We start from the raw sequence: 26,618 nt of genomic DNA, 5'->3' as shown, positions 1-26,618 counted from the left end.
ACCAGACCTCACGAGTACAGCAGACACAATCTCTTTCCTCAAACAGCGCTCGTGCAGCCTTGGACCAGGTGTCACGCTCACCGCTAATCGCGCTGGATCCCCAGGTTCACCTCAGGGCCTGGGCCCGTGACTTCCAAGGTACTGGCTGGGAAGATGCTGGGAAGCTGAAAGCTTTGCAATAAAACCACAGTGGGGCCCTGGTGGACAGGATAAACGCGAGCCAGCGGCGCTCCTGGGAGCGCGGGCACCGCCTGCGCTGCAGAGGACACTGAGCAGTGACCGGCCCCCCGTGCAGCACCGGGCTCACGGGGACGGACCGAGCCAGTCCAGCTGTGAGAACGGCTCAGAAATCGGAGCGTCTGTCACACCAGTGGATGCTGAGAGCTGGGACGGGTTAGCTGGAGAACAGGCTCCGTGTGGCTCTTACCCAGGCACGTCAGTCACTGCTGTGTCAGGAAGACGAACAGATGCTTCTCACTGGTGTCCAGTGACATAACAAGAGGCAATGGGTACAGACTGAAATGCAAGAAATTCCACTTAAACACAAGAAAGAACATTTTAACTGTAAAAGTTAAGGAAAAAAAAAGCATGAAGACAAACACCCAGGGGGTGCAACAACAGCACAGAGAGCAGCGCAGCTGAGCTAACTCCGTTCCAGTACACAGCTCACACTCTCTGCACCGCAGAACTGCATGGCTTAAAGTAAGGTCAGCTCTACAGCTTGTTTCACATCCCTTATCCCAGACGCTATGAAGTTTACAAGCAACCACGTGAATCTGCCTGGAAAGAAACCTTTATTTATTTAAAAAACAAACAAACCAGACCCACGAACCCCACAGAAACAGCCTCTCTCCACAGCCCAGCCTGAGCCTCGGCGGGGCCAGACGGTTTTCTCCCCGTGACCTCACGCCCCCGCCCGTGGCAGCGCTGGGAAGGGGATGGAAAGTGCCAAGTGTTAAGGTGCTGAGAAGCTCCTGATGGTTCTTGTCTCTCAGGTGCTGTTGGCCTGTTCCTGCTCGAAGAGGGCCATGGCTAAATGCGAGCGGGACGCGAGCCCCTCCAGGTTGCTGAGCACGCAACGGTGGTACAGCTCCTCGCTAAGCCGGGGGTTGCAGCTCCTCAGTGCGTATTTCTGCACTAACCCGGGCTCCACGGCCCTGAACAGATGCAGACCCGAGTAGTGCAGGAAGACATCGAACACCTCCATGCTCTCCAGCACCTCATCTCGGTCCAGGATATCAGCTGCCAGCTTGGTACGCGCCGTCATGTAGTCCGAGTTATAAAAGCAGGCCTCGGCAAAGGAATGTCTGTCGAAATGGCCGTCCCTCAGGAAGTCGGTGCCGGAGGAAGCCGCCTGCTCCGCGCGGTACACCAGCGCAGGGTTGAACTCCTGGAAGTGCACTGGGAAGAACACCTGCCAGTTGCTGATGGTATTCATACGGCAGCGGTTCAGGAACTCCATGTTGATTTCTGTCCAGACGCTGGCCAAGAAGAACAGTGTATCCACAGGGTGCTTCTTGGAGACTATATCCATGAGTTTCACTTGCGATGGTACCTCCGTTTTAACGCTAATCCAAGGGATTTTAACTTCTGCATAGCGTTTCTCCAGCTCTCCTACCATGGCTTTGACTCCAGCGAAAACATCCACCTGACTGACTCGCTGGGCGTCATAGGGATGGTAGATGAACAGCAAGGTCAGCAAGGCATTATCGTGTGTGTCCAGCGTGTTCATAGCAAACATATCCAGGAAGTTTCCCACAAAATCCAGCTCCTGCACTGTCAGGGGAAGCACCAGTTGCACCTGTGTGGCCTCTGTCACATATGGCATGGGAATAATTTCCACCTTACTTAGGGGCCGCACCAAGCTCACTCGTTTTGCCAGGACGTGACTGTGTCCCTTCTGGGTCACAGCCTCCAGCAGCAGGTCCAGCGTGTACTCCATGCCCCGCGTGGGGTCGAAACGCCGATAGCCGTTCAGCAGCTGCCGCTTGCTGAAGCGCAGCAGAGGCTGGTAGCGACTGTTAAGCTGCTCAAGTGCAGACTCCATGATTTCACTGACATCTGCCTTGCTGGCTCCAGAGAGCTCGCACTTGGGGGAGCCGTCAGGGCAGGAGAAGAGGTGCTGCTCAGTGAAGTAGTCCCAGCTGATTACCTCAAAACGCGATTTTGGAAGGAATGGGGCGTTAATGCCCACAGGCCACGTCAAGCCTGCCTCACCTGCAGGGGTCAATGCCGTCAGGTTCCTGATCTGCATCTGCGCAAAGAGAGAAGGCACACTGATCCCCGCGCCTTCTCCAAGGGGTCCGGGCCCTCTCCCGCCCTGCCTGCCTCACCACCCAGAACCGCATCACAGCAGCGGTTTTGGGTAACGCAGTGCCAGAAGTGCTACTTCTGAGACACAGGACTACATCCTGCGTCTGGCCGAGAGTCACCTACTAACAGCAGCAATAACCTTCCTTCGCTCTGCTGAAAGAAAAGGAAACCTGCTTGGCCAAGGAGCTTTTGCGGACACCCCTCCCCACATACCTGGAGGTCCTGGATCTCCTGGTAGGTTCTGTCCAGCTGGATCCTGCTGAAGTGCTTGTGCAGCCGGTACATGAGGGTCATGTCGGAAACAGGGTGCACAGCAAGAGCTGCTTGGAACTCCTCCTCTTCTTCCTTCTCCGGCTCGGCATTTTTGGCCAATTCGTAGGTGTGATAATGCTGGCCCTGAAGTGTAGAAGAGCCAGAAAGACTGGTCACAGTGCAGCCTTCCCTCAGCCCAGACACATCTTTGCCCCTCCTTCCATGCTGCCTGTGGCCCCCACAGACAAAACATAAGAGTTTCCCCTCCAACCCTACTCCCTGTACTATGTGCCCACTCGCTTCCTGGTACCAGTGTGCCCTTCATCCGACCTGCAAAAGCCTGTGAATCGGCATCTGCCAGTAGGCTGAAAATTAAATACTGTATGTGCTCTCTCCCCCAACATCTCAGCTTTGATTGTGGCCTTCTCCCCCATGCTGTCACACAGCCCTTTCTCCCTCTGTAACTCAAGGAGGCTTATGGAACAGCCCCTCTGGTATGCAGCAGGGAGCTGGTAAGGACACAGGTTCAGTCAGGCTCAGCTAACACCAAACCCCGAGACGGGAGCAGTACCTGGAGCTGGGAGACACAAGTGATGCCAAGGAAGTCGATGATGCAACGTCCCAGCCACTCATCTGGGCGCACGCTGAGGATCTCGTTGCGGCAGCTGTCCAGGTGCCGGTGCAGCTTCAGCAGCAGGCTGCGCGAGATCAGGTACCCAAAGCCGCCGTGGCAATAGCGCGCCTGCTCGTCTCCCCCGATAAACTCCTCCGCCCGTCCCAGGTACACGTCTTGGTTAATACTGAGGTGCGTCACCAGAGCCTTGACCTGTTCAGCCTGGGCATAGGTGTCATCCTGCATGATGTAGAACCAGTCGTAGTCGGAGCCGAAGTGCTGGTGGATGTAGCGCACGGTCTGGTACATGAGCCAGATGGGCCGCTCGTCGCCGTGCGCCACCAGCACCATGCCGTGGGGCACCTTGGCGCCGCGCAGCCCCGTGAAGTACAGCAGCCGTGGGAAGTGATGGGCCACGGTCTTGTTCACGGCCACCGCCAGCGTGTTCAGCGTGGCCTTGGAGGTCAGCACGGCCACAAACAGCCTCTCGTGGAACCCCAGTTCTGTCTGGATGTAGCGAGTTCTGTCAAGGAAAGACACACGCGCATGGCAGACAGCTGGACGACAAAAATCAAAGGATTATGGCAACGTGGGACAAGCCTTTTTCTGCTAGTCTACCAGTGGTGAAAGAGTCAAGCCTAGAAGCAGAGCTTTAAGAAAAGACTCTTCAGTAAGAGCCCCATCGTGTAAAAACACTCCAAGGAAACACTTCCTTCAAGGAAACTACAACCTCGCACCATTTGTGTGAGCTAGGAAACTGTGCTAGTGCAAGTAAACAAAAAACACAGAGCCAAACACTTGCAAATTACATACAGTGTCATTACCTGCTCAAAGCTTTCCTAATGGACTGCTTAAAAAGGTTTTGAGGAATAATTTAATAGATAATGCAACAAGTTATAAAAGAACAAATATTGTCAGTCTTCCTGGACATTTTTGTTGCCTTTTCTTCTTAAATTAGCACGTTAGACACTTCTCTCGCACCCCTTTAAGGCAGCAAGTTCAGCCATTCCCTTGTTGCCTCCTGCTGTTCCTACACAAAGCATTTCAAACAGCACGTTCCACCTGGAACCTGCTGATCCCCTGTAAGACTGGAAGCCCAAGCACACCCGTGTGCGGGTGTTGTCCGCGAGGAACAGCCCTTACCTGAGCACTTTTTTGTAGGGCTTGTTGGGGTCCCGGTAGTACGGGACGATGCGGGGCCTGAACTCCTCGTGCCCCGGCCCCGCCTCGGGCCGCGCCGCGCCGGGCAGCGCCCCGGGCCGGGCCCCCGCGCACGGCTCCGCGCCCGGCCGGCCCCAGGCGGCGCGCAGCAGGCTGAGGCTGCAGCCCAGGGACAGCCCCAGCACCAGCGGCAGCACGGGCCGCAGCGCGGCCAGCAGCGCGGCCGCCCGCATGGCGGGGCCGCCCGACCGCCGCGCCGGGACGGGCTCACGGGGCTGCTCCGCGGGACATCGCCGGCGCGGGGACTCGGGAGCGGCGGAACCTGCGGGGCGCTGAGAACGCGGAGGCTCCGGCCCGCGCGGGCCAGCGGGTCCCTCAGCCGCGGGCGGGTCCCTCAGCCGCGGGCGGGTCCCTCAGCCGCGGGCGGGCCGGCCCGGAGCGCCCAGCCCGGCGGAGGCCGCGGGTCCCGCCCGGCCGCGCTCCCGCCGCTGCCACCTCAGCCGCCGCATCGCGACCGCGGCGCTTCCGCTTCCCCTTCTGTCTCTGTGGTGCCCCGGCGGCCGCTCTGCCGGCTGGCGCCGGCGCCTCTATGGTACCGCGAGCCACCGCCCCCCACGCGCTCACGTCTGCCTCGCGGGAGCGAGGGGCGGGGCCTGGGGCCGGGCCTGACGCGAGCCGCGCGGTGCATGCCGGGACGCGCAGTGCTCGGGCGCTGGCGGCGCGCGCTGCCCCAGCCGGCCTCGCGAGCGCGGACTCCGCTTCCCAGAGCCGCGCGGCCGCCCGGCGCGGGTGACGCTCCGCGCTGCGATTGGTCGCTGCGCCGGGGGGGCGGGGCGTGCGCACGCGGTAGCAGCTGTCCCGTTGCGACAGAAGGAAAGCGCGGAGCGGCCGGTGCGGGCGGCGCGGCCGGGCCCGGCGGGGCGGGGGGCGAGGGGCGAGGGGCGGCCGCGCGGGGTCGGGCAGCGCGGCGCGGGCAGCCCGGCGGGCGGGCGGGCAGCCCAGGGCCGGGCCCGGGCCCGGCGGCGCCGCGTGCTCTGGCCCGGGCGGTTCGCGGGGCCGCCCGGGGGACTGGGGCGGGGCGACCCGTTGCGGGCCGGATCGGCGCGGCCTAACGGCGCCTGTCGCTTCTCCGCCGCAGCCCCAGCGCCGCGCCATGCCCTCGGACCTGGCGAAGAAGAAGGCGGCCAAGAAGAAGGAGGCGGCCAAGGCCCGGCAGCGCCCGCGCCGGGCCCCGGAGGAGAACGGCGATGCCGGACCCGAGCCGCAGGAGCCGCAGCCCCCGGAGGCCAACGGAACGGCCCTGCCAGGTGAGAGCGGCCCCGCCGAAAAGCCGGTCCCGCCGCGCCAGCGGGTGTCTGACCGGTGTCCGTGCCCCGGCAGAGCCCCCGGGCCATCCCGCAGCCCCCTGTCCGTGAACGCCCCGCGGGTGGGCCCGCGCGGTGTCACCGCGGCTCGGTGGGCTGGGACGGCTGTTCCCGTGGGCTGGAACAGCTCGTGGGCAGGGCTGGCTCTGCGCTGCACCCGCCGCACTGTTTGCCATCGCGGCCGCTCCCCGTAGAGCCGGCGGGGCACCCGGGGCGGCGTGTGGCTCTCCATAAACCGCGGGTGAAGGCTTCCCCACCTGGGACTTGCACGGTGAAAGCAGAGGGTGCTGATGGTGCCTTTTTCCTCTCAAAGATACTGTTCCGATCTTCTGGCACTTCATACCCAGACCCATTTGGTTTTTTGTTTTGTTTTGTATGTGTTGGTTTGGTTTGGTTTTTTGTTTGTTTGTTTTGTTCCTCTGTTTTTGTTTTTTTTCTTCCTGCTGCCTCAGAAGCCACTGCAATGTCTGAGTTCTTACTGTTGTTACCCTCTGTTTATGTGTTTCTCTGGGACGAACCTTGTTTGCAGAAACTAAGAGCCTGCCTATCTTAATGACTGAGACTCTGTCAGCAAAGAGCTGTTGACCTCCCTAAAGGAAACAGGCAGGCTAAAGCTCACAGAGAGAGGGTTGATTTTTGGTCCTTATTTCCTCCCGCCTGGTAACCCACAGGCTGTTGAGCACACAAGCATTTTCCAGACTCTGCGTGCAGTGCATTGTGTTAAGAGGCACTCGGTGTGTGGCACAGCCCCGGGACCCTGCTCGTCCCCCGCCCGCTCGGGAGCGCTGGTGCTGGCGGCCGCGTTGCCGGGCGCGACCCCCGGGCTGCCGGGCGCGACCCCCGGGCTGCCGGGCGCGACCCCCGGGCTGCCGGGCGCGACCCCCGGGCTGCCGGGCGCGACCCCCGGGCCGGGGCTCAGGCCCCGCCGGCGCCCAGCGCGGATCAGCCGGTCCCCGCGGGCGGCCCCGCGCTCCGGGCGGGCCAATCGCCGTCCCCTCCCGTGGCTCATTTGCATACTGCCTTGTTATTGGTGGATCCGGGGGAGCCGCGGCGGGGCCGGGGTGCTCGGCGTTCCCGCGCGCTCTCCGCCGGCCCGGCCGTGCTGGGCCCTAGCGCCGACACGGCTGGAGCGGGCACCGGGCCCTCGGGCCGTGAGGGGCAGTGGCGGCGGCGCTGGGTCCAGAGGAGGCTGGCAGGCCGGTGCACACGTTAGAGGGGAGGTGATGTGGGTCAGGACCTGCGTATTTCTATCGGCATTTCCCTGATAAATCGTTGCATGTCCGGGATAAAACTGCCTTGCCACTCTCTTCACTGATCTGACTGCTTGTTCGTGTAACTGGTCTGTTTGGGCTGCCTGTGCTTTAGAAGGGGCCTCTGTCAAAGCAGGTGGTGCTTTTTGCTCCTTGGCTAGGACACATTGCCTTGGTGGCACTAGTGACTCTACCAGGAGTGCTGGGGGTGACAGGCGGGGTGACAGCTCCCAGGAGTGCTGGGGGTGACAGGCGGGGTGACATCTCCCAGGAGTGCTGGGGGTGACAGGCGGGGTGACACCCTTCAGGAGTGCTGGGGGTGACAGGCGGGGTGACATCTCCCAGGAGTGCTGGGGGTGACAGGCGGGGTGACATCTCCCAGGAGTGCCGGGGGTGACAGGCGGGGTGACACCCTTCAGGAGTGCTGGGGGTGACAGGTCGGGTGACATCTCCCAGGAGTGCTGGGGGTGACAGGTCGGGTGACATCTCCCAGGAGTGCTGGGGGTGACAGGCGGGGTGACATCTCCCAGGAGTGCTGGGGGTGACAGGCGGGGTGACACCCTTCAGGAGTGCTGGGGGTGACAGGCGGGGTGACATGTCCCAGGAGTGCTGGGGGTGACAGGTGGGGTGACATCTCCTAGGAGTGCTGGGGGTGACAGGCGGGGTGACATCTCCCAGGAGTGCTGGGGGTGACAGGCGGGGTGACACCCTTCAGGAGTGCTGGGGGTGACAGGTCGGGTGACATCTCCCAGGAGTGCTGGGGGTGACAGGGCGGGTGACATCTCCCAGGAGTGCTGGGGGTGACAGGCAGGGTGACATCTCCCAGGAGTGCTGGGGGTGACAGGCGGGGTGACACCCTTCAGGAGTGCTGGGGGTGACAGGCGGGGTGACATGTCCCAGGAGTGCTGGGGGTGACAGGCAGGGTGACATCTCCCAGGAGTGCTGGGGGTGACAGGCGGGGTGACATCTCCCAGGAGTGCTGGGGGTGACAGGCGGGGTGACACCCTTCAGGAGTGCTGGGGGTGACAGGCGGGGTGACATGTCCCAGGAGTGCTGGGGGTGACAGGCGGGGTGACATGTCCCAGGAGTGCTGGGGGTGACAGGGCGGGTGACATCTCCCAGGAGTGCTGGGGGTGACAGGCAGGGTGACATCTCCCAGGAGTGCTGGGGGTGACAGGTCGGGTGACATCTCCCAGGAGTGTTGGGGGTGGCAGGCGGGGTGACACCCTTCAGGAGTGCTGGGGGTGACAGGCGGGGTGACATCTCCCAGGAGTGCTGGGGGTGACAGGTCGGGTGACATCTCCCAGGAGTGCTGGGGATGACAGGCAGGGTGACATCTCCCAGGAATGCTGGGGGTGACAGGCGGGGTGACATCTCCCAGGAGTGCTGGGGGTGGCAGGCGGGGTGACACCCTCCAGGAGTGCTGGGGGTGGCAGGCGGGGTGACATCTCCCAGGAGTGCTGGGGGTGGCAGGCAGGGTGACATCTCCCAGGAGTGCTGGGGGTGGCAGGCGGGGTGACACCCTCCAGGAGTGCTGGGGGTGGCAGGCGGGGTGACATGTCCCAGGGGTGCTGGGGGTGACAGGTCGGGTGACATCTCCCAGTAGTGCTAGGGGTGACAGGGCGGGTGACATCTCCCAGGAGTGCTGGGGGTGGCAGGCGGGGTGACACCCCCCAGGAGTGCTGGGGGTGGCAGGCAGGGTGACATCTCCCAGGAGTGCTGGGGGTGACAGGTCGGGTGACATCTCCCAGGAGTGCTGGGGGTGGCAGGCGGGGTGACATCTCCCAGGAGTGCTGGGGGTGACAGGGCGGGTGACATCTCCCAGGAGTGCTAGGGGTGACAGGGCGGGTGACATCTCCCAGGAGTGCTGGGGGTGGCAGGCGGGGTGACACCCCCCAGGAGTGCTGGGGGTGGCAGGCGGGGTGACATGTCCCAGGAGTGCTGGGGGTGACAGGCGGGGTGACACCCCCCAGGAGTGCTGGGGGTGACAGGCAGGGTGACATCTCCCAGGAGTGCTGGGGGTGACAGGCAGGGTGACATCTCCCAGGAATGCTGGGGGTGACAGGCGGGGTGACATCTCCCAGGAGTGCTGGGGGTGACAGGTCGGGTGACATCTCCCAGGAGTGCTGGGGGTGGCAGGTGGGGTGACATCTCCCAGGAGTGCTGGGGGTGACAGGTCGGGTGACATCTCACAGGAGTGCTGGGGGTGGCAGGCGGGGTGACATCTCCCAGGAGTGCTGGGGGTGACAGGTCGGGTGACATCTCCCAGGAGTGCTGGGGGTGACAGGCGGGGTGACATCTCCCAGGAGTGCTGGGGGTGGCAGGCGGGGTGACACCCCCCAGGAGTGCTGGGGGTGACAGGTCGGGTGACATCTCCCAGGAGTGCTGGGGGTGGCAGGCAGGGTGACATCTCCCAGGAGTGCTGGGGGTGACAGGTCGGGTGACACCCCCCAGGAGTGCTGGGGGTGGCAGGCGGGGTGACACCCTCCAGGAGTGCTGGGGGTGGCAGGCGGGGTGACACCCTCCAGGAGTGCTGGGGGTGGCAGGCAGGGTGACACCCTCCAGGAGTGCTGGGGGTGGCAGGCGGGGTGACATCCCTCGCTGCCCTGGACACGGACAGCCTGAGCACCCGGGCTGTGCTCTGAGCTGCTGCGCGTTGCTGGGATCCTCGGTGCCCTCCTCTTCCAATGGCCGAGTCTCACCAAGAAGGGAAAGCTGGGCTGTAACTCAGGGCTGCAACAGCAGATCAGCATGGCAGGAAAGATTCATTTGTACTGTAGGAGGAAGGGAAGAGGCAGGCATGTGTGTGGACGTATTAGCTTCTCGAAAAGTTGTTAGTGTCTATTCCAATGCTGCTTCTTTCCTCCTCTCAGCTTCCCCTTCATTTATTTGTAGCCAAGTTCTCCTTTGGCCAGCCCTTTCCTTAAGCTTGCAAAGCAATACTTTGTAAGTTCTCTTCCCACCCCAGTTCTTCTTGCAGTGAGTGTTAGTCCCATCATGCTGGGATAACACAATAGCTGTTCTGGCTGCTCACTTAGTTCTAGCGGTCCGATTTTATTTAGATAGCAGGTGAAGTTCTTGTTAGAGCATGTATATCCATCTGCTAAGCTGAAAAGCTGAGTGTCATTGCATCTGGGTTTCCTCAACATTTCTGTAGGAATGGGGACATGGGAGTTGTTCTTGTGGTCCTGGGCCTATTGGTACAGGGGCTCGCGGCTTCCTTGTGTTTGTAAATCGGTAACGCTTCTGATCTGTCTTTGCGTACAGAGGTGGATGCTCTTACAAAGGAGCTGGAGGACTTTGAGTTAAAGAAAGCTGCTGCCCGAGCTGTGACGGGAGTGCTGGCCTCCCACCCCAACAGTACCGACGTGCACATCATTAACCTCTCGCTGACCTTCCACGGCCAGGAGCTGCTGAGCGACACCAAACTGGAGCTGAACTCCGGGCGGCGTTACGGCCTCATTGGGCTCAATGGGATCGGTAAGCGGTGGTGGCGTCTGGAGCGCGGTGATTCGGTGTTGCCGAGGAGCTGGGCAGACGCAGGTGGTAAATGCTGCAAACTGGAGGCTGTTAGACAGACATGGCAGTTCCCGTTCTCCCATCTCCTCACCGAGGAAGAGGAATTGTTAAGATTGCTGCCGGAAGTATGAAGTTGCGTTCTGGCTTTGGACTGTGCATTTGAACTTGTTTCTGTGATGAGCTGGGTGAGATGTCTGGGATCTGAATCTGTCTGATTCCTGTTTGCAGGATTTGTTTAGCAGTGTCAATAAACCCAGTGCTGGTGCTATTGGTCAAAGAACTTGCACAGTATGGAGGAGCAGGGAGTGTGCGGTTTGTCCTGAATGGGCAAACAGCTGTACAGTCCCTGGAGAAGGTGATGACAGCTGTACAGTCCCTGCAGAAGGTGTTGCTCCACATGGAGACATGCAGAATGTGGGTGTAATTGAAGTAGAGTGAGTAAGAGCAACGAGCTGGTTTAACTTCCAGAAAAACACTCAGGTTCTCTAGCGATGGGTGCATTACTTTCCTTCGTGTTAGAAGTCTTTAAAGCCCAGGGTCCTGGTAACAGAGGTCAGACCTGGTTAGACAGCAGGAAGAAAACAGCAGAGTTCCCTGAACCCGGGCAAGGGCTGAACTGCGGTGGTTTCCAAGCGCTTCTTTGTGTGTCAGCGCTGTCCCCGGTGTGGTGCGGCTCTGCGCGCCTCCGGTTCTGGCCTCCGGGGCACAGATTCCCGAGGATTTCCTGGGGCTGGAAAGGGAGGGAACCAAGGGCATCTGACTGCATCTCATTTGTTTCTTTGTGACGTTGTATGTCACTGAATCTAATCGTTAATTGTGGAGTGTCTGTGTGCACACAGGGAAATCCATGCTTCTGTCAGCTATTGGGAAACGAGAAGTTCCCATCCCAGAGCACATCGACATCTATCACCTGACCCGAGAGATGCCTCCCAGTGACAAGACCCCTCTCCAGTGTGTGATGGAGGTGGATACGGAGAGGGCCATGTTAGAACGAGAGGCGGAACGTCTGGCTCATGAGGATGGTAAAGCTTGGAGTCCCTGTGCACAAGGGGCATTTCCTCCATTTCCCTTCCCACCAAAGAAAAGCTCTTATTTGGGTTTCTTGGCAGAGTTATTATGTGTTGTGGTACCTGTTTTCCCCAGCTGCGCTGTACTAGTTGAAAAGTCCTGTGGGATTACACTTATTTGGATGAAATTATTCCACGCAGCTTTGGAAGAAGTGTCTCGGGCTTGGGGATGGAGGGGGCTGAGTGGTGGTAAAGCAGATGGACCGTGAGCTTTCCCAGCTGTACAGATGTGCAGCCGAGAGCCTTCTGTTGGCACAATTGCTGACAGGCAGGCTCTCTTTCAGCGGAGTGCGAGAAACTCTTGGAGTTATATGAGCGCCTGGAGGAGCTGGACGCTGACAAGGCAGAAGCACGGGCCTCACGTATCCTTCACGGCTTGGGTTTCACGCCGGCCATGCAGAGGAAGAAGCTGAAGGACTTCAGTGGCGGCTGGCGCATGAGGGTGGCCCTGGCTCGGTGAGCGGTGCGCTGTCTGCTCCGGGCGCTGCAGAGCCGCGCTCAGCCCGACAGCTCGGAGCAGAGCTGAGGCGCTTTGCGTTTGCCTGCCCCGTCATCTCCCTCTCCTTTCAGAGCGCTCTTCATTCGGCCGTTCATGCTGCTGCTAGATGAGCCCACCAACCACCTGGACTTGGATGCCTGTGTGTGGCTGGAGGAAGAGCTGAAAACGTAAGCATGAAGGAGTTTGCTGCTTCTATGGGTTATGCTTTTCTGCAGGGGCATCTTGTCAGCACATGAGCAGGCACTACAGGAATAGCTGTCTGTAGTTCCTGTGGCTACATAACTATCTATCCCAGTACCAGTGACGCCTTCTCATGCTCCTGCCGCGTGTGTCTACAGAAGGGTTCTTGATGCAAGGGTGAGGAGTTGAAGACAAGCACCTGTCTGTCCCTCCCTGAAGAAACGAGGGACTGTGGTGAAAGCTGCTTCCTGAGAGCCAGGAGCAGCCCCGGCAGCCTGGGCGCTGGCACTGGCTGCTGCGCCAGCGCTGTGAACGTTGCAGAATGGTTCCAGCTGCTCTGCCCGGATTGGCTCCTCTGTTTTCACACAACTAGAGTGTCTCAGGGTGTCAGTTTTGTCTGATGAGTGTTTTTCATAAACAAAGGCAAAATGTTAAGGCTTAAGGCAAAAAAGCTTAGGAATAGTAATGAAGCTTAGATTATCTGGGTTGCGCATTAAAAGGGCTGTATTATGAGAAGGCCTTTTCACTTGCAGAGGTTTTTCTGTCAGCTTTGTCTGTTGAACGTTTTGCATGCTTGCTTCAGAAGTCAGGTGTTTGGGAGAGTAATCTGAATCTCTCTTTGGGAGGGTTGGAGCGGTGGCTTTACGGGTTTGGAGCGGAAGGGCAGAGTACCCGCAGCCGGCGCTGTGCGCCAGGGTCGGAGCTCCTCACAAGCGCGATGCCGGTGCAGTCAGTTTCATCAGCAGCCCGGCTCTTCTCCCGCACGGGCAGCCAGCTCTTGGCTCTGTGAAGAGTGTCCTAACACAACGAAATGTTTGCAGTATCTGTTTACTGCAGCTGATTGGAGCTGCTTTAATCCGAATTTCCCTAAGCGTCTCCAAGGCTGTTATCCTTTTGTTCTTAATCTGATTGCAGGCAAGAGAGATCTGGTGCATGTAAATCCTTTGGCACCATCAGGGCCAAGAGGCAAGAATTCTTTTCCTAGCTTAGTCTCTCATAACTTTTGTGGTGCCACAGGTTCAAGCGGATCCTTGTGCTCATATCCCACTCCCAGGACTTCTTGAACGGTGTCTGCACCAACATAATTCACATGCACAACCGCAAACTGAAATACTACACGGTGAGTAAATGGTGCCCTGCACAACAGGCTAAAAAACAGAGGAGCTGTTCTCTGCAGCACATCTGATGTTCTCTGGTCTCTTTCTAGGGGAATTATGATCAGTACGTAAAGACTCGCTTGGAACTAGAAGAAAATCAAATGAAGCGATTCCACTGGGAGCAAGACCAGATTGCCCATATGAAGGTATCTGCCTAGCTGCATGAACGTCTTCCTGCCCGTGCAGGTGGGCATCCCTGCACCTCCCCTGCCTCGTTAGTCTGGCTTTTGGCTAGCTCTGTGTTCTGTTGCAGAATTACATTGCACGATTTGGCCACGGCAGTGCGAAGCTGGCCAGGCAAGCTCAGAGCAAGGAGAAGACCCTTCAAAAAATGATGGCGTCTGGCTTGACAGAGAGAGTTGTGAATGACAAGGTAGGATCAGACATGGGATTGCATCTAGAGATCAGTATTGGAAACGTGGGCTAGATAAGCAGAGTGATCTTTGGCTGGCAGCAGCTTGGACCAAGGATGGGACACCCTTCCTGACGGCAAGGATGACTGTATGAGGACAGAGTACTGCTGAGGAGTGGCAAGAGGAGGAGTCGTTCTCTGGGGGAGAGAAGGGGATTTGTCATGTCAATACGGCTGTTTTGCAGACACAGAAATCAGGAATGGGTCTCTGCTGAGGGTTGGAGAAGATGGGGGAGGGTGCTCAGAGCAACTCCTCCTTGTTTGAAGAGTATAAACCCACATTTGCTTCAAGGGGAAAGAAATAGGACTCATTAGCCAGCAGATGAACCTGCAAACATCTAATCAGAATAAACCTGTGGTTTATAAAAGTCGCAGTCTGGCGCCTTGGTCTGCAGATGATGTCTGTAGTGGACCGTGACTATACCAGAATAACGGGGTGTCTTGCAATCCAGGGTGTCTAACCAGTGCATATTCTCTGTTAACAGACTTTGTCGTTCTATTTCCCGCCCTGTGGGAAAATCCCCCCTCCTGTCATCATGGTGCAGAATGTCAGCTTCAAATACACCAAGGACGGGGTGAGTGCGGGGTGTGTGCTGAGTGGTGTTGAGATCTCTGTTATCGTGCCGTGTTCGTGGGCCTGAGGTGTTTGGCTAAGCTGTCCGATGGGGCTGCGGCATGTGACCAGTGTATCAAACCTCTTGGCAGCGTTGAGTCTGCTGAGGACGCAGCATTGCAGGTGCAGCATGAAGAGTCTGCACAGTAGTGGAAAGGCATAATACGTGTCGTGATTTTTGTGGTTTGCAGCCATGGATCTATAATAACCTGGAGTTTGGGATTGACCTGGATACCCGTGTCGCTCTTGTTGGACCCAATGGAGCTGGAAAGTCAACGCTGCTGAAGCTGCTCACAGGAGAGGTAGGCTGCCCGCGCTGTCTGCCCTGCTCCGCACCTTTATTCATGGGGCAGTCTTCAACGAGGCTGCACTTCCCTGCCTGAGCACCCCAGTCAGACCTTGGAAATGCTAAGGTCTTGCTGCAGGATAGGCCCTTTTCTCTCGTATTGTCTGTTCAGGCTCCTCCTCTGTGCCAGAGCGGAGGTGGCTGGATTCTGTATTTCTGGCACACAGCAAAAGGAGGGATTTCCTGCTGAAATGCTTTATGTTCCCTTTCTAGCTGCTGCCCACAGATGGGATGATCCGCAAGCACTCACACGTGAAGATCGGGAGATACCACCAGGTACTTTGTGCAGCAGCCACTGGGGAGGTGAAATGCCGAGGAAAAGGGCTGTCAGGAGTGAGGAATCGCGCCCCTCTAGTTGTGCTTCTGAGGCCTCTCCCGCTGCTGCCCTGTGTGCCCGAGGATGGGGAAGGGGCGGTGCCGATGGGCGAACGGGCTCGGGCGCATCCTGACCCCCAGAAGAGAAGAGAAGAGACGCTGCGGTGCTGAGCACGCAGCTCTCGGCTCCCGTGGCGAGGCGCTTGCCTGCGCTGGCGGGGGACCAGGCTGCTGTGGAGCGGCGCTGCTGCTGCGCGGCGGGCCCTCCGTAGCCGTCAGCACAGCGGCGCTGTCGCGGGGTATCGGCTCTGGCGCTTGCTGCTCGGCTGGTGCCGGGGGCGCGGCGGGGGGCGTTCTGGCCGTGCAGAGCGGGCCTGCGCAGCCTGAAGGTGACTTTCCTTCTCTGTCAGCACTTGCAAGAGCAGTTGGACTTAGACCTCTCACCCCTGGAGTACATGATGAAGTGCTACCCGGAGATCAAGGAGAAGGAGGAGATGAGAAAAATCATTGGCAGATACGGTCTGACGGGGAAGCAGCAGGTGAGTGTGAGCTGTTGAGTTTGCTCGTTAGGGAGCTGGAGCTGCTGTTTTTGCTGTTGCTCTCCTGACGTCTGACAGCGTGGCGCAGTCTGCAGTGCGGCGCACCGCAGCATCCAAATGCCTTTTCCATCTCTGCCTTTGAATTTGGAGAAAAAAACCTGATGGCTCATAGGAACTTCCTTTGCATTGCAGCAATATAATGGTTGGAATGGATGACCAGACAAGTTGTGTCATAGTGCTAGACTCAAGGACATTTCAATTGTAACCTGAACTAGTTTGCTTATGTCTTATTTCTGAGACGAATACCAGGCAGAAATGCTAAACTCATTCTTAACTGGGAGTCAGATCCGCTTGGTTCAAACAAGAGGGTAGAATATATTCATCAATGATTTGGAGGAGAGAATAGAGTGACTGTCAGCAGGTTTGCTGGTGACACCAAGCTGGGAGCAGTGGTGACACTGGAAGCTGTGCTGCCATCAGAGACCTGGACAGGCTGGAGAGCTGGGCGGGGAAAATTGAATGAAATAGAACAAGGGCAAGTGTAGAGTCTTGAATCTGGGCAGGAACAACCCCAGGTTCCAGTGTAAGTTGGGGAATGACCTATTAGAGAGCAGCATAGGGGAAAGGGAGCTGGGGGTCCTGGGGACAGCAGGGTGACCATGAGCCAGCACTGGGCCCTTGTGGCCAGGAAGCCAATGGGACCTGGGGTGGGTTAGAAGGGGGTGGTCAGTAGGTCAGAGAGGTTCTCCTGCCCCTCTGCTCTGCCCTGGGGAGACCACACCTGCAATACTGTGTCCAGTTGTGGCCCCTCAGTTCCAGCAGGACAGGGAACTGCAGGAGAGAGTCCAGCGCAGCCACCAAGATGCTGAAGGGAGTGGAGCATCTCCCGTGTGAGGAAAGGCTGAGGGAGCTGGGGCTCTGGAGCTGGACAAGAGGACACTGAGGGGGGACTCATTGCTGGGGATCAATATGGAAAGGGGGAGTGTCAGGAGGATGGAGCCAGGCTCTTCTGGTGACAACCAGTGACAGGACAAGGGGCAATGGGTGCAAACTGGAACACAGGAGGTTGCACTTAAATTTGAGAAGCAACTTGTTGGGGGTGAGGGTGGCAGAGCCTGGCCCAGGCTGCCCAGGGGGTTGTGGAGTCTCCTTCTGTGCAGACATTCCAACCCCTGGACACCTTCCTGTGGAACCTCAGCTGGGTGTTCCTGCTCCATGGGGGGATTGCACTGGATGAGCTTTCCAGGTCCCTTCAACCCCTGACACTCTGGGGTTCTGGGATCACTAGCGTTGCTATAAATCTAAACTTGGCATGCTCCTGTATGTCAAATGTCACAGGTGTGACAGGAGTTGTCATCACTGCAGTTCAGCATTGATTTTTACGTTGTTCTTCCCCATTTGTCATGCCAGAAGCTGAGAGTAGTTTTATGGCCGTGTCAGGATTCAATGAGCAGTGGTCAGACCACGATTAACTGTCCTTTGGCACCTCTCGCGCGCTGGGTCTTGCTGGGGACACTCCTGCAGAAGCGGATTCTGTGGTTCTGCTGGTGAGAGCAGCTTAGTCTGGGTATGGCCGACCGGACTGTGTCGTCCTGTGTCGTGTGGCTGCCGGAGACAGTGCGGGTGGGACACTCTGGTAGGGTGGCGGTCTGTCCCTGCAGAGCTGCAGGTGTCTGTGTTTGCCAGGTGAGCCCCATCAGGAACCTCTCGGACGGGCAGAAGTGCCGCGTGTGCTTCGCCTGGCTGGCCTGGCAGAACCCTCACATGCTCTTCCTGGACGAGCCCACCAACCACCTGGACATAGAGACCATCGACGCGCTGGCAGATGCTATTAATGAATTCGAAGGAGGAATGATGCTCGTCAGCCATGACTTCAGACTCATCCAACAGGTGAGAAAGGAGGTGAATTCTGTCAGAGCAGCTTCTGGCAGTTGAAGTGATCAAAACAGGGTGTTTTCAGCTGCCCGGCTCTTACCCATCCCGAAAAGATGTGGGTGAAAACATCACTGGACATGATTCTCTTGCCACACTAATGCAAAACAATTAGTGAGCTGGCCAAAGCCCTAGGAGTGAAGAATAATCTAATGGAAACCATGACACTCTCTGGAGCTCTTCACTAGACTTTTTAAAAAGAATACGGGAGTAGTTCCAGCACAGTTTATCTGCACAAGTGAAGGAAACCGCACCATGGACACAGAAATGTCACGTGCTGATTTATCAGCTAGAGCTTTGTCAATTCAGGTATAATTCAGTTTTTCAGTGTGTTATATCCAAGTAGTTCATTTCAAGAACTACTGTTTGTTTCAATTCCCAGTTTAGCAGGAAAGACTTTCCTTCTTAGTCCATGAACAAAAAAGGAAATGTTGACAGGCCAAGAACTTTTAGTTCTAAAATCTTGTATAAATAATGCAGAAAACATCAGGTAAGATATTTCACTGCAGATATTTTTATTTGGGAGTTGACATGTGAAACTTATTAAACTCTCTTCTTACCAGACTTCAGAGAGTAGAATCACAGAATCATTTTGTTTGGAAAGACCCTCAAGATCATGGAGTCCAACCATAACCCAACTCTGGCACTAACCCATGTCCTGAGAACCTCGTCTAAATGCCTCTTAAACCCCTCCAGGGCTGGTGACTCCAGCACTGCCCTGGGCAGCCTGTTCAATGCCCCACAGCCCTTTGGGGAAGAAATTGTTCCCACATCCAACCTCAACCTCCCCTGGCGCAACTTGAGGCCGTTTCCTCTGCTCCTGGCGCTTGTTCCCGGGGAGCAGAGCCCGACCCCCCTGGCTCCAAGCTCCTTTCAGGCAGTTCAGAGATCAGAAGGTCTCCCCTCAGCTCCTGTTCTCCAGCTGAACCCCCCAGGTCCCTCAGCCGCTCCATCACACTTGTGCTCCAGCCCCTCACCAGCTCCGCTCCCTTCTCTCCACTCGCTCCAGCACCCCAAGGCCTTTCCTGGTGTAGGGGCCCAAAAGTGCCCCAGGATTTGCGGTTTAGCCTCCCCAGGTCCCAGCACAGGGACGGTCGCTGCCCTGGTCCCGCTGGCCACACCGGTGCTGGTACCACCAGGATCCTGTGGCCTCTTGGCCACCTGGGCACCTGCTGGCTCATGTTCGGCCGCTGTCACCAACACCCCCAGGGCCTTTTCCAGCCGCTGTTCCCCAGCTGCAGCGTCCATGGGGTTGGTGTGACCCACGTGCAGGACCCGGCATTGGCCTTGGTGACCCTCAGACCATTGGCCTGGGCCATCGATCCAGCCGGGCAGATCTCTCTGTACGGCCTTCCCGCCCTCCAGCACATCAACGCTCCACCCTGCTGGGTGTTGTCTGCAAGCTCACTGGGGGGCACTCGGTCCCCTCGTTGTGATCACTGATAGATTTTAACTTTGGCAAAATGATAAAATGCTGCACTGTAAAGCTCTCCTTGTGCGCTTGCTTTCAGGTTGCACAGGAGATCTGGGTCTGTGAGAAGCAGACAATCACCAAGTGGCAAGGCGACATCCTCGCCTACAAGGAGCATCTCAAGTCCAAGCTGGTGGACGAGGACCCGCAGCTCACCAAGAAGACCCACAACGTGTGAGCGCGGAGCCGCGGCGGGCGCTGCAGACAGACGGCTGCCACCCGCTGTGTCCTAGGATCGCTGCAACGCTGCTTCCCCGAGACTTGCCTTGCACCTCTGTCTCCGGACAGACCTCTCCTGATCTGCCTGCGTTTGGGCAACCGTTTCCATACTTAGATGATGTCCCATCTGAGCCAGGCCTTGGAATCTGACGGTCTGGGGTCACGCAGCGGCATTGAGGCTGTCTGAGCTGCAGTGACACGGAAATGGAGACCCCAGCCCAGCTTCTCCCACCTCTTCCTTCCCAATTTCTGCTTCAGTTTAGATACTTCACGTCAAACTCCTCTGGCCTTGGTTTGTTTTTAACTATTATTTAACAGTGTAATTAACAGATCTGCCTGAGAATCCATCAGTCAATAAAGAGGGAAGAACAGTCTGTGTTGGTTGTGAGCTGCGGCATTACTGGGGCGCGCGGGGGCAGGTCAGCTCGCGGAGCTCGGGGTGGGGACACGGCCCTTTCTCCTGGGAGGAGGTTCGGTCCTTCGGAGCCACCGACACCGTGACCGCACCGTGGGAAACGCGGTGAGCTCTGAGCTGGGTCGCGGAGCGGTGGGGGGGATCCTCGCCCGGAAACCCCCGGCAGCGCGGAGCCAGCAGGAGGGAGCAACGCACTCGTGCAGATACGCGATACACAGAGCCAGAGCCAGCGGAAGGCTGGACGTTGGAGACAACGCAGATCTATAGAATACCGGTGTGTGTTCTCCACCGCACGATGGCTTAGCTGTGCGCTTTTCATTCACCTTGAATTGTGTGGGTCTAACAATGTGACTCTAATTTAGGACTTTTGGACTATGAACTAGTTACTTGTTCCTCGCAGGTTTAACTAAACAAGACTAATCAACTAAAGATAGTTCAACTTTTTTTCCTTGACAAATTGGTTGGTGTTTGAGCATCACCCTGTGCCACAGAACCCTGAATGAAATACACTTTTCATGTATTTTTTAAACAACTAAAAGGTACTAAAGGAAAAGGTAGCAAGTCAAACCAAAGAGCTTCTTATGATCACGAGTTATCATTTTAATCACTTGTGAGACGTGAGAACGGCTGCGCCGGTCACGTGGAGGGTTCGCGTAACCCGGTAACTGCTCCAGCAGCGCGGGTGGACAAGCGGGCTGAAGAGCACGGCGGGCCGCAGCGTTTCACTGCCCTGGAGCGCTTCTCAGGTGTCGGCTGCAGCTCTGACTTCTGGAGATTTCCTTGCTCTGGTTCTTTAAAGGGACTGTGGGTCGCACCCGCTGCTGTAGCAGCGCCACGTGTCTACAGGACAAACGCCACGAGAGGGGCTTCCAGGCACAGCGCAGAGCACGCGGGTTTCCCGGGGTTCGTGATCTGAGAGGAAAACAAAGAAAAATAGTGTATGGGGATATAGCGGAAGATTTGGGGAGGAGGTTCGTGAAATGTAAATACGCTCGAGTGACTTGCACCTGCCTGTAGAAAAAGCACATACATCACACTAATTGTTTCACTGGCCTTGTGTGCTCGATGAGTAGAACCTCTGCGTTAGATAACAGAGGCCTGTGAGGAACTCCAGGCACCTCGTCACTATGGCTGAGGTTCCCGCTTTGCAGTGAGAAGGAGCGGGAGGCCGCGCCCGCCTGGAGCCGTGAAACACGGGCGAGCTCAGCGGGCCGGCGTCTCCCCGCGGGCTGGAGTGGCCGGCGCCTGCGTCCCCGGCGTCCCCGCTGCCGGGAGCTCGGGTGCGGCTGCGGAGACCCCGGCAGAGAGGGAGCTGGAACAGACCTCGCTCTTCACAACGCGCTCCTGGCCTCTGGCGCTTCTCGCGACGCGCCTGCGGATGTGCGCACAAATACTTCTGAGAAAATAATGCAGTTTGGTATGAATGCTGGCCAAGTTAGTTCTGCAGAAACGTCTCGATTGCATTGAGAAGTCACTGAAATGCGTATCTCCTTATATAGCACTTAGAAGTTAACAGGCAGACAGTGACGGAGTGAAAGGAGCCCACAGGTGAATAACTCCCGTGAGGCTGGTTGGTGTCACAGCCGTTCGGCGATAGGTGAGCGCAGGGCTGTCGCGCTGCTCTTGGCTGCGAGGCGCTGCGGGTGGGTCGGGAAGCACTGCAGAGCTGCGGAGAGCGGCGAGGTCAGGAGTCCCGCCTGGGGCTGGGGCTGGGGCTGCTCATCCACCCTTGAGAAAACGGGCAACAGCTCTGCCTGCCACGTTTCAGATCTGTGAGCCGAGAGCCGCGGTGGCGGCAGCTGCAGGGTGTCCCCTTACACGGAGCTCTGCGGGAACGGCGAGGCCTGAGCAGGGCGCGGGGCTGCTGGGCTGGCGGGCAGGACGGGGCAGCAGCTGCAGATCCCAGCGGCTGCAGCGCGGGGGAGCCGTGTCTGCGGCGCAGGAGCGGCTCCTCGGCTGCGGCTCGGCCGCAGCAAACAGGTACGCACTCAAAGCCAACAGCTGTAACTGCACACAGTCACAGTTACTGGGCCACGCCTTGTGAAATGGAATATACACACGTGCTTTACCACTCCGGTGTTTCGGCCTCGGTTAGAGCTGCTCTGCGGGGTCGGCTCGTTACCGTGCATGGAGCAGCGCGGCAGGAACGCGTCCGGCGGCGCTGGGGTCACACACAGCAGCCGGAGCCGGCAGCAGCGGCTCGGCCGTGGTCTGGGGGTGGTCTGGTCACGTGGAAAGCAAAACTCTATCAAGACAAGTTATGAGAGTTGCTCCTTAGTTGCTAAGGTGGTCGTTTCAGTGAAAGAAGTGGCCTAGAGCCTCAACACTGTTACTCGTAGTAAAAGCGAGGTTGGATCTGACACAGCTGCAGCCAGACGTGTCGATGTCACATCAAGCGCAGGGCTGGGGATACCCGTCTGCATTGCGGGTCAATCCACACGCTGCAAAACCAGCGTGAGGATGAGCTCAGGATGAGTCGGGCTGTGCACACAGCTTCCCGATGGGCCGCCTGGAGCACAGCGCGGGGTGAATGCCCACCTGGGAGCTCAAAGCTGACTGCACTGCTCGGTGGACGAGCCTCTGCCCTTGCTCTGTCACGGCCCCCTGTGCTTAATGCTGAACGACCCATCGCTGCTCTTTGTCATTCCAGCTCAACGCTGTCAGAGAACGAGCCGCGTGGCAGCGCTGCCACTCTGCAGAGCGAGGGCCGGCGGCTCCTTCAGCGCGAGCGCCGTGCCGCGCCGGGCGGAGGAGGCCGCCCGCTCCAGCACCGCGCCGGGCGGAGGAGGCCGCCCGCTCCAGCGCCGTGGAGTCTCCGCAGCACAAAGCTCGCGGCTATCGGGGGGTGGAATGTCCGTCCGAGGGGAGCCCCGCGCCGTTCCTCACCAACACACGGCCTCACAGAACAGAAGCAGTTATGTCACCTGTTCCTTACTCGTGATTTGAGTCGTCCACCGACACCTCTCGGCGCTGTTTGTGTCACAGAACGTGCCACTCCTGTTCCCAGGGAGACCCGCGTGTTCAATGCCCGAGCCCGTTCCCTTTCACCACTGTGCTGACGTGACCGCTCCAGCCCGCCCTGCCTGATCACTGATGTTTCAGGTCTCAGGTGCCTTTCTGGGGTACTCAGACCCTGCTTGTCACCATGAGGTTTATGTGCAGTAGGGGTGGGTGGGCAGGTGCCTCCCCGTAAAGACAGGCCTGGAATAAACCCAATTTGGTGAAATGCCGCTGGCTGTACAAGCACTGGCAGTGACGGGCGAGTGGGTCTGCTAACTCGGTCCTGGGCAGGTGTGATGTGCTGGGGACGTGCCGGGGTAACACGTGCCCCGGAGCAGGAGACTGTGCACGGCAGCGCAGACGCCAGCGGCCCCGGCCCGAAGGCACATGCCAGTATTACCCTCTTCACAGGATCCCAGAATCCCAGAGTGTCAGGGGTTGAAGGGCCCTGGAAAGCTCATCCAGTGCAATCCCCCCATGGAGCAGGAACACCCAGCTGAGGTTCCACAGGAAGGTGTCCAGGCGGGTTGGAATGTCTGCACAGAAGGAGACTCCACAACCCCCTGGGCAGCCTGGGCCAGGCTCTGCCACCCTCACCCCCAACAAGTTTCTTCTCATATTTAAGCGGAACCTCCTGTGTTCCAGTTTGCACCCATTGCCCCTTGTCCTGTCACTGGTTGTCACCAGAAGAGCCTGGCTCCATCCTCCTGACACTCCCCCTTTCCACATTGATCCCCAGCAATGAGTCCCCCCTCAGTGTCCTCTTGTCCAGCTCCAGAGCCCCAGCTCCCTCAGCCTTTCCTCACACGGGAGATGCTCCACTCCCTCCAGCATCTTGGTGGCTGCGCTGGACTCTCTCCAGGAGTTCCCTGTCCTGCTGGAACTGAGGGGCCCCTGTTATGAAATATCGCTGTGGTGCCTGCTGAGGGAAAACCCTCCTTTTCTGTCAAAGGGACAGAAAACTTTCTCTGTTTTGTTCACTTCTCCACCATGTTGCTGCTCGTTTTTTTTTCCTGGCGTAGCATAATTCCTGCACCATAGTCACCATCACCAGTGTGATCGCTGGCTTCCAGGACAGACTGAACACACGCTCAGGGTGTTGGCCACCCGTCCCGTCACCTCTCCTGTCCTTGGGGCCCTGTTGTGTGCAGCAAGCAGGACCCCCAGGAGCAGGCGAGCTGGGACCGTGGGGGGACACTGCCTGTTGGGACGTGTCCAATGCTCGGTCACCAGACCAATGCTCTCCCCGGTTACTGAGCCTCCCCGGGCCGCATTATCTCCTCCATAGCACAGACTGGTTCCGCCATTTGATTCCAGATATAACAGCTCAAGTGCGCTGGTTCCCTTCCTTCTATCAAAGCAGGAGCCGTCCTTTCGCCACCCCTGGTGGGCCTGGGAACAGCTCTTCTCTGGCACTTCTGCCCCATGAGAACGAGATGCTGCTGCTCCTGCCCACCCCTTTGCTCATGTCACCCTCAACTGTAGCTGAATCAGTGACTCCAGGCTGCTCTCGGGCCAGCTGCCCCTCACTCAGCACGAAGTGGAATCACCTGTCACAGGTGTGTGTCCCGTCCTGGGGCCGCTGTCCCGCTATATAAGCAGCCCTGGCCCTGCCTGTGTGTTCTGCAGGGGCTGGGATGAGTGCGGATGCTGGGAAGAAGCGTGGCTGTGGTCCTGTCCCTGCTGCTGGGGATGGGAAGCCTAAGAAGAAGCCCAAGAGAAAGGAAACCTACTCAATCTATATCTACAAAGTGCTGAAGCAGGTGAGTAAATGTTTCTCTTCTGCTAGAAACTGCTTCATATGTAAAGTTACTTCTGCCTATTGCATCTTAACCTTATAAAGGAAGGAAAACTGCTTTTCAGTGAGATAAAGAAGTGGGTGGGTAGACAAAGCCCCAGCTGAGAGTCAGAGGTGTCTGTGTGGGGAGCTTGGGGCAGGAGGGAAGAGGAGGATCTACATCAGAGATGGTTTCCTAGGTAGAACAAGCTGCAGTGTGTGATTCTGCCTGAACAGCTGCTCCTGGCCCTAAGACTTTCTGGAGACTGCTGTGAGATAACTGGGGCCCGTGCTCCCCGCGGGGTGCCTGGCATGTGAGAGGGTGCTTGGTTCTCCTCTGACAGGTGCATCCGGACATTGGCATCTCCTCGAAGGCCATGAGTATCATGAACTCCTTCATCAATGACATCTTTGAGCGGCTGGCGCTGGAGGCCTCGCACCTGGCGCAGTACACCCAGCGCTCCACCATCACCAGCCGCGAGGTGCAGACGGCCGTGCGGCTGCTGCTGCCCGGCGAGCTGGCCAAGCACGCGGTGTCCGAGGGCACCAAGGCTGTCACCAAGTACACCAGCAGCAAGTGACCGCCCGGGCCCCAATAAAGTCCTACAGCAGCGCCCGCGCCCCGTCTGTCCTGGCGCCGCGGGGAGGGGGCGCGGTTGCCATGGGCCCGGGCCGGTGGGGGAGCGCTCCGCCGGCTCCGCGCCCGCTGCCCACGGGGGCGGCCCCGCGGGGCTGCGCTTGGCCGCGGCGGGAGCTGCCGCCAGCCCCGCTCCGCTGGGAGCGCTCCGCACGGCCCGCGACACGGGGTGAGGGCACGGGGCGGCCCCGCCGCGGGCGGGCGCTCAGCTCCGGGGGCAGCCGCCGCCTCCACCGGGGCAGCCCCGCGGCGGGCGCCTGGGCCGGGCGGGGAGCGGGGGCCGGCGGGGCCGGGCGGGGCGGGGCGGCTCCGCTCCATCCTGCCCGTCCCTCCCGCTGACCCGGTGGGGAGCGGCCGCCCCGCCTGCTGCTGCAGCGCAGGGAGAGAGCGGCCGGGCTCCCTCCCGCTCCCCTCCCGCCGGGCCCGGCTCCAGCGGCTCGGCCTGAGCAAGGGGCGGGAGGAGACAGCGCTCCGGAGCCGGCCGGGGGAGCGGCGTGTGAATGGCGGTGTGTGAATTGCCGTCTGAGCTGGAGCGGGGAGGACGCCAGGGGTCCGGGGAGCGGTGTGTGTGAATTGCCGTCTGAGCTGGAGCAGGGAGGACGCCGGGGGTCCGGGAGCGGTGTGTGTGAATTGCAGTCTGAGCTGGAGCCGGGAGGACGCCGGGAGTCTGGGGAGCGGTGCATGAATTGCTGTCTGAGCTGGAGCCGGGAGGACGCCGGGAGTCTGGGGAGCGGTGCATGAATTGCTGTCTGAGCTGGAGCGGGGAGGACGCCGGGAGTCCGGGGAGCGGTGTGTGTGAATTGCCGTCTGAGCTGGAGCAGGGAGGACGCCGGGGGTCCGGGAGCGGTGTGTGTGAATTGCCGTCTGAGCTGGAGCGGGGAGGACGCCGGGAGTCCGGGGAGCGGTGTGTGTGAATTGCCGTCTGAGCTGGAGCGGGGAGGACGCCGGGGGTCCGGGGAGCGGTGTGTGTGAATTGCCGTCTGAGCTGGAGCAGGGAGGACGCCGGGGGTCCGGGGAGCGGTGTGTGTGAATTGCCGCCCGAACTGGAGCCGGGAGGACGCCGGGGGTCCGGGAGCGGTGTGTGTGAATTGCCGTCTGAGCTGGAGCCGGGAGGACGCCGGGGGTCTGGGAGCGGTGCATGAATTGCCGTCTGAGCTGGAGCGGGGAGGACGCCGGGGGTCCGGGGGAGCGGTGCATGAATTGCTGTCTGAGCTGGAGCGGGGAGGACGCCGGGGGTCCGGAGTGAGGGTGGGTGCTCTCCCCACGCTGCTGCGCGGAGTGCTGCCTGGGGCCTGGCCCACCCAGCGTGTGCTGGAGATCCAGAACATGATTGAGCACGAATCCGTTATATTTATCATAGAGTGCTGCTCAAATTACCTTTCACATGCTCGTCTTTAGGGAAGTTACGGGGGAACCTCAGTGTGGGGCGCATGGCCTGGAAGTTTCACACAAGCGGGTGAATTTGCTGTGGTACCCAAATATTCTGCAGTTTTCCAGCACAGCCCTTTGCAGCTTGAATCTGCAGTTTTGCCCCTTTACAATGAGTAAGGGTGACCCAGCCACTGGA

The 26,618-nt window shown here is 58.9% G+C and overlaps 3 protein-coding genes across 3 annotated transcripts; 2 read left to right on the top strand and 1 right to left on the bottom strand.

Annotated features, from left to right (window-relative positions):
• Positions 1-775: 775 nt before the first annotated feature.
• CHPF2 (chondroitin polymerizing factor 2) lies at positions 776-4,866 on the bottom strand. The gene is made up of 4 exons (XM_082043765.1): positions 4,322-4,866; positions 3,137-3,701; positions 2,527-2,709; positions 776-2,254 (listed from the first exon to the last, which is right to left on the bottom strand). Exons 1-4 carry the CDS (start codon positions 4,570-4,572, stop codon positions 992-994), a joined length of 2,262 nt encoding a protein of 753 aa, XP_081899891.1. The 5' UTR covers positions 4,573-4,866; the 3' UTR covers positions 776-991.
• Positions 4,867-5,085: 219 nt separating this feature from the next.
• On the top strand, positions 5,086-19,596 carry LOC309435645 (ATP-binding cassette sub-family F member 2). The gene is made up of 15 exons (XM_082044149.1): positions 5,086-5,230; positions 5,478-5,646; positions 10,221-10,433; positions 11,312-11,494; positions 11,824-11,995; positions 12,110-12,205; positions 13,236-13,338; positions 13,426-13,521; positions 13,629-13,748; positions 14,273-14,362; positions 14,592-14,702; positions 14,960-15,022; positions 15,472-15,600; positions 17,287-17,490; positions 19,044-19,596. The coding sequence occupies exons 2-15, from the start codon at positions 5,493-5,495 to the stop codon at positions 19,179-19,181; spliced, it is 1,872 nt and encodes a 623-aa protein (XP_081900275.1). The 5' UTR covers positions 5,086-5,230; positions 5,478-5,492; the 3' UTR covers positions 19,182-19,596.
• A 4,678-nt stretch (positions 19,597-24,274) lies between these two features.
• H2BK1 (H2B.K variant histone 1) lies at positions 24,275-24,995 on the top strand (the record flags this gene model as incomplete). Its single annotated transcript, XM_082045184.1, has 2 exons — positions 24,275-24,400; positions 24,759-24,995. 2 exons carry the CDS (start codon positions 24,275-24,277, stop codon positions 24,993-24,995), a joined length of 363 nt encoding a protein of 120 aa, XP_081901310.1.
• Positions 24,996-26,618: the final 1,623 nt, after the last annotated feature.

This window comes from Streptopelia decaocto, assembly GCF_964273445.1.
Source record: "Streptopelia decaocto genome assembly, chromosome: 2".
Lineage (NCBI taxonomy): Eukaryota > Metazoa > Chordata > Aves > Columbiformes > Columbidae > Streptopelia > Streptopelia decaocto.
The sequence above is the reverse complement of the archived record's forward strand: the minus strand, read 5'-3'. Positions and strand labels throughout refer to the sequence as shown.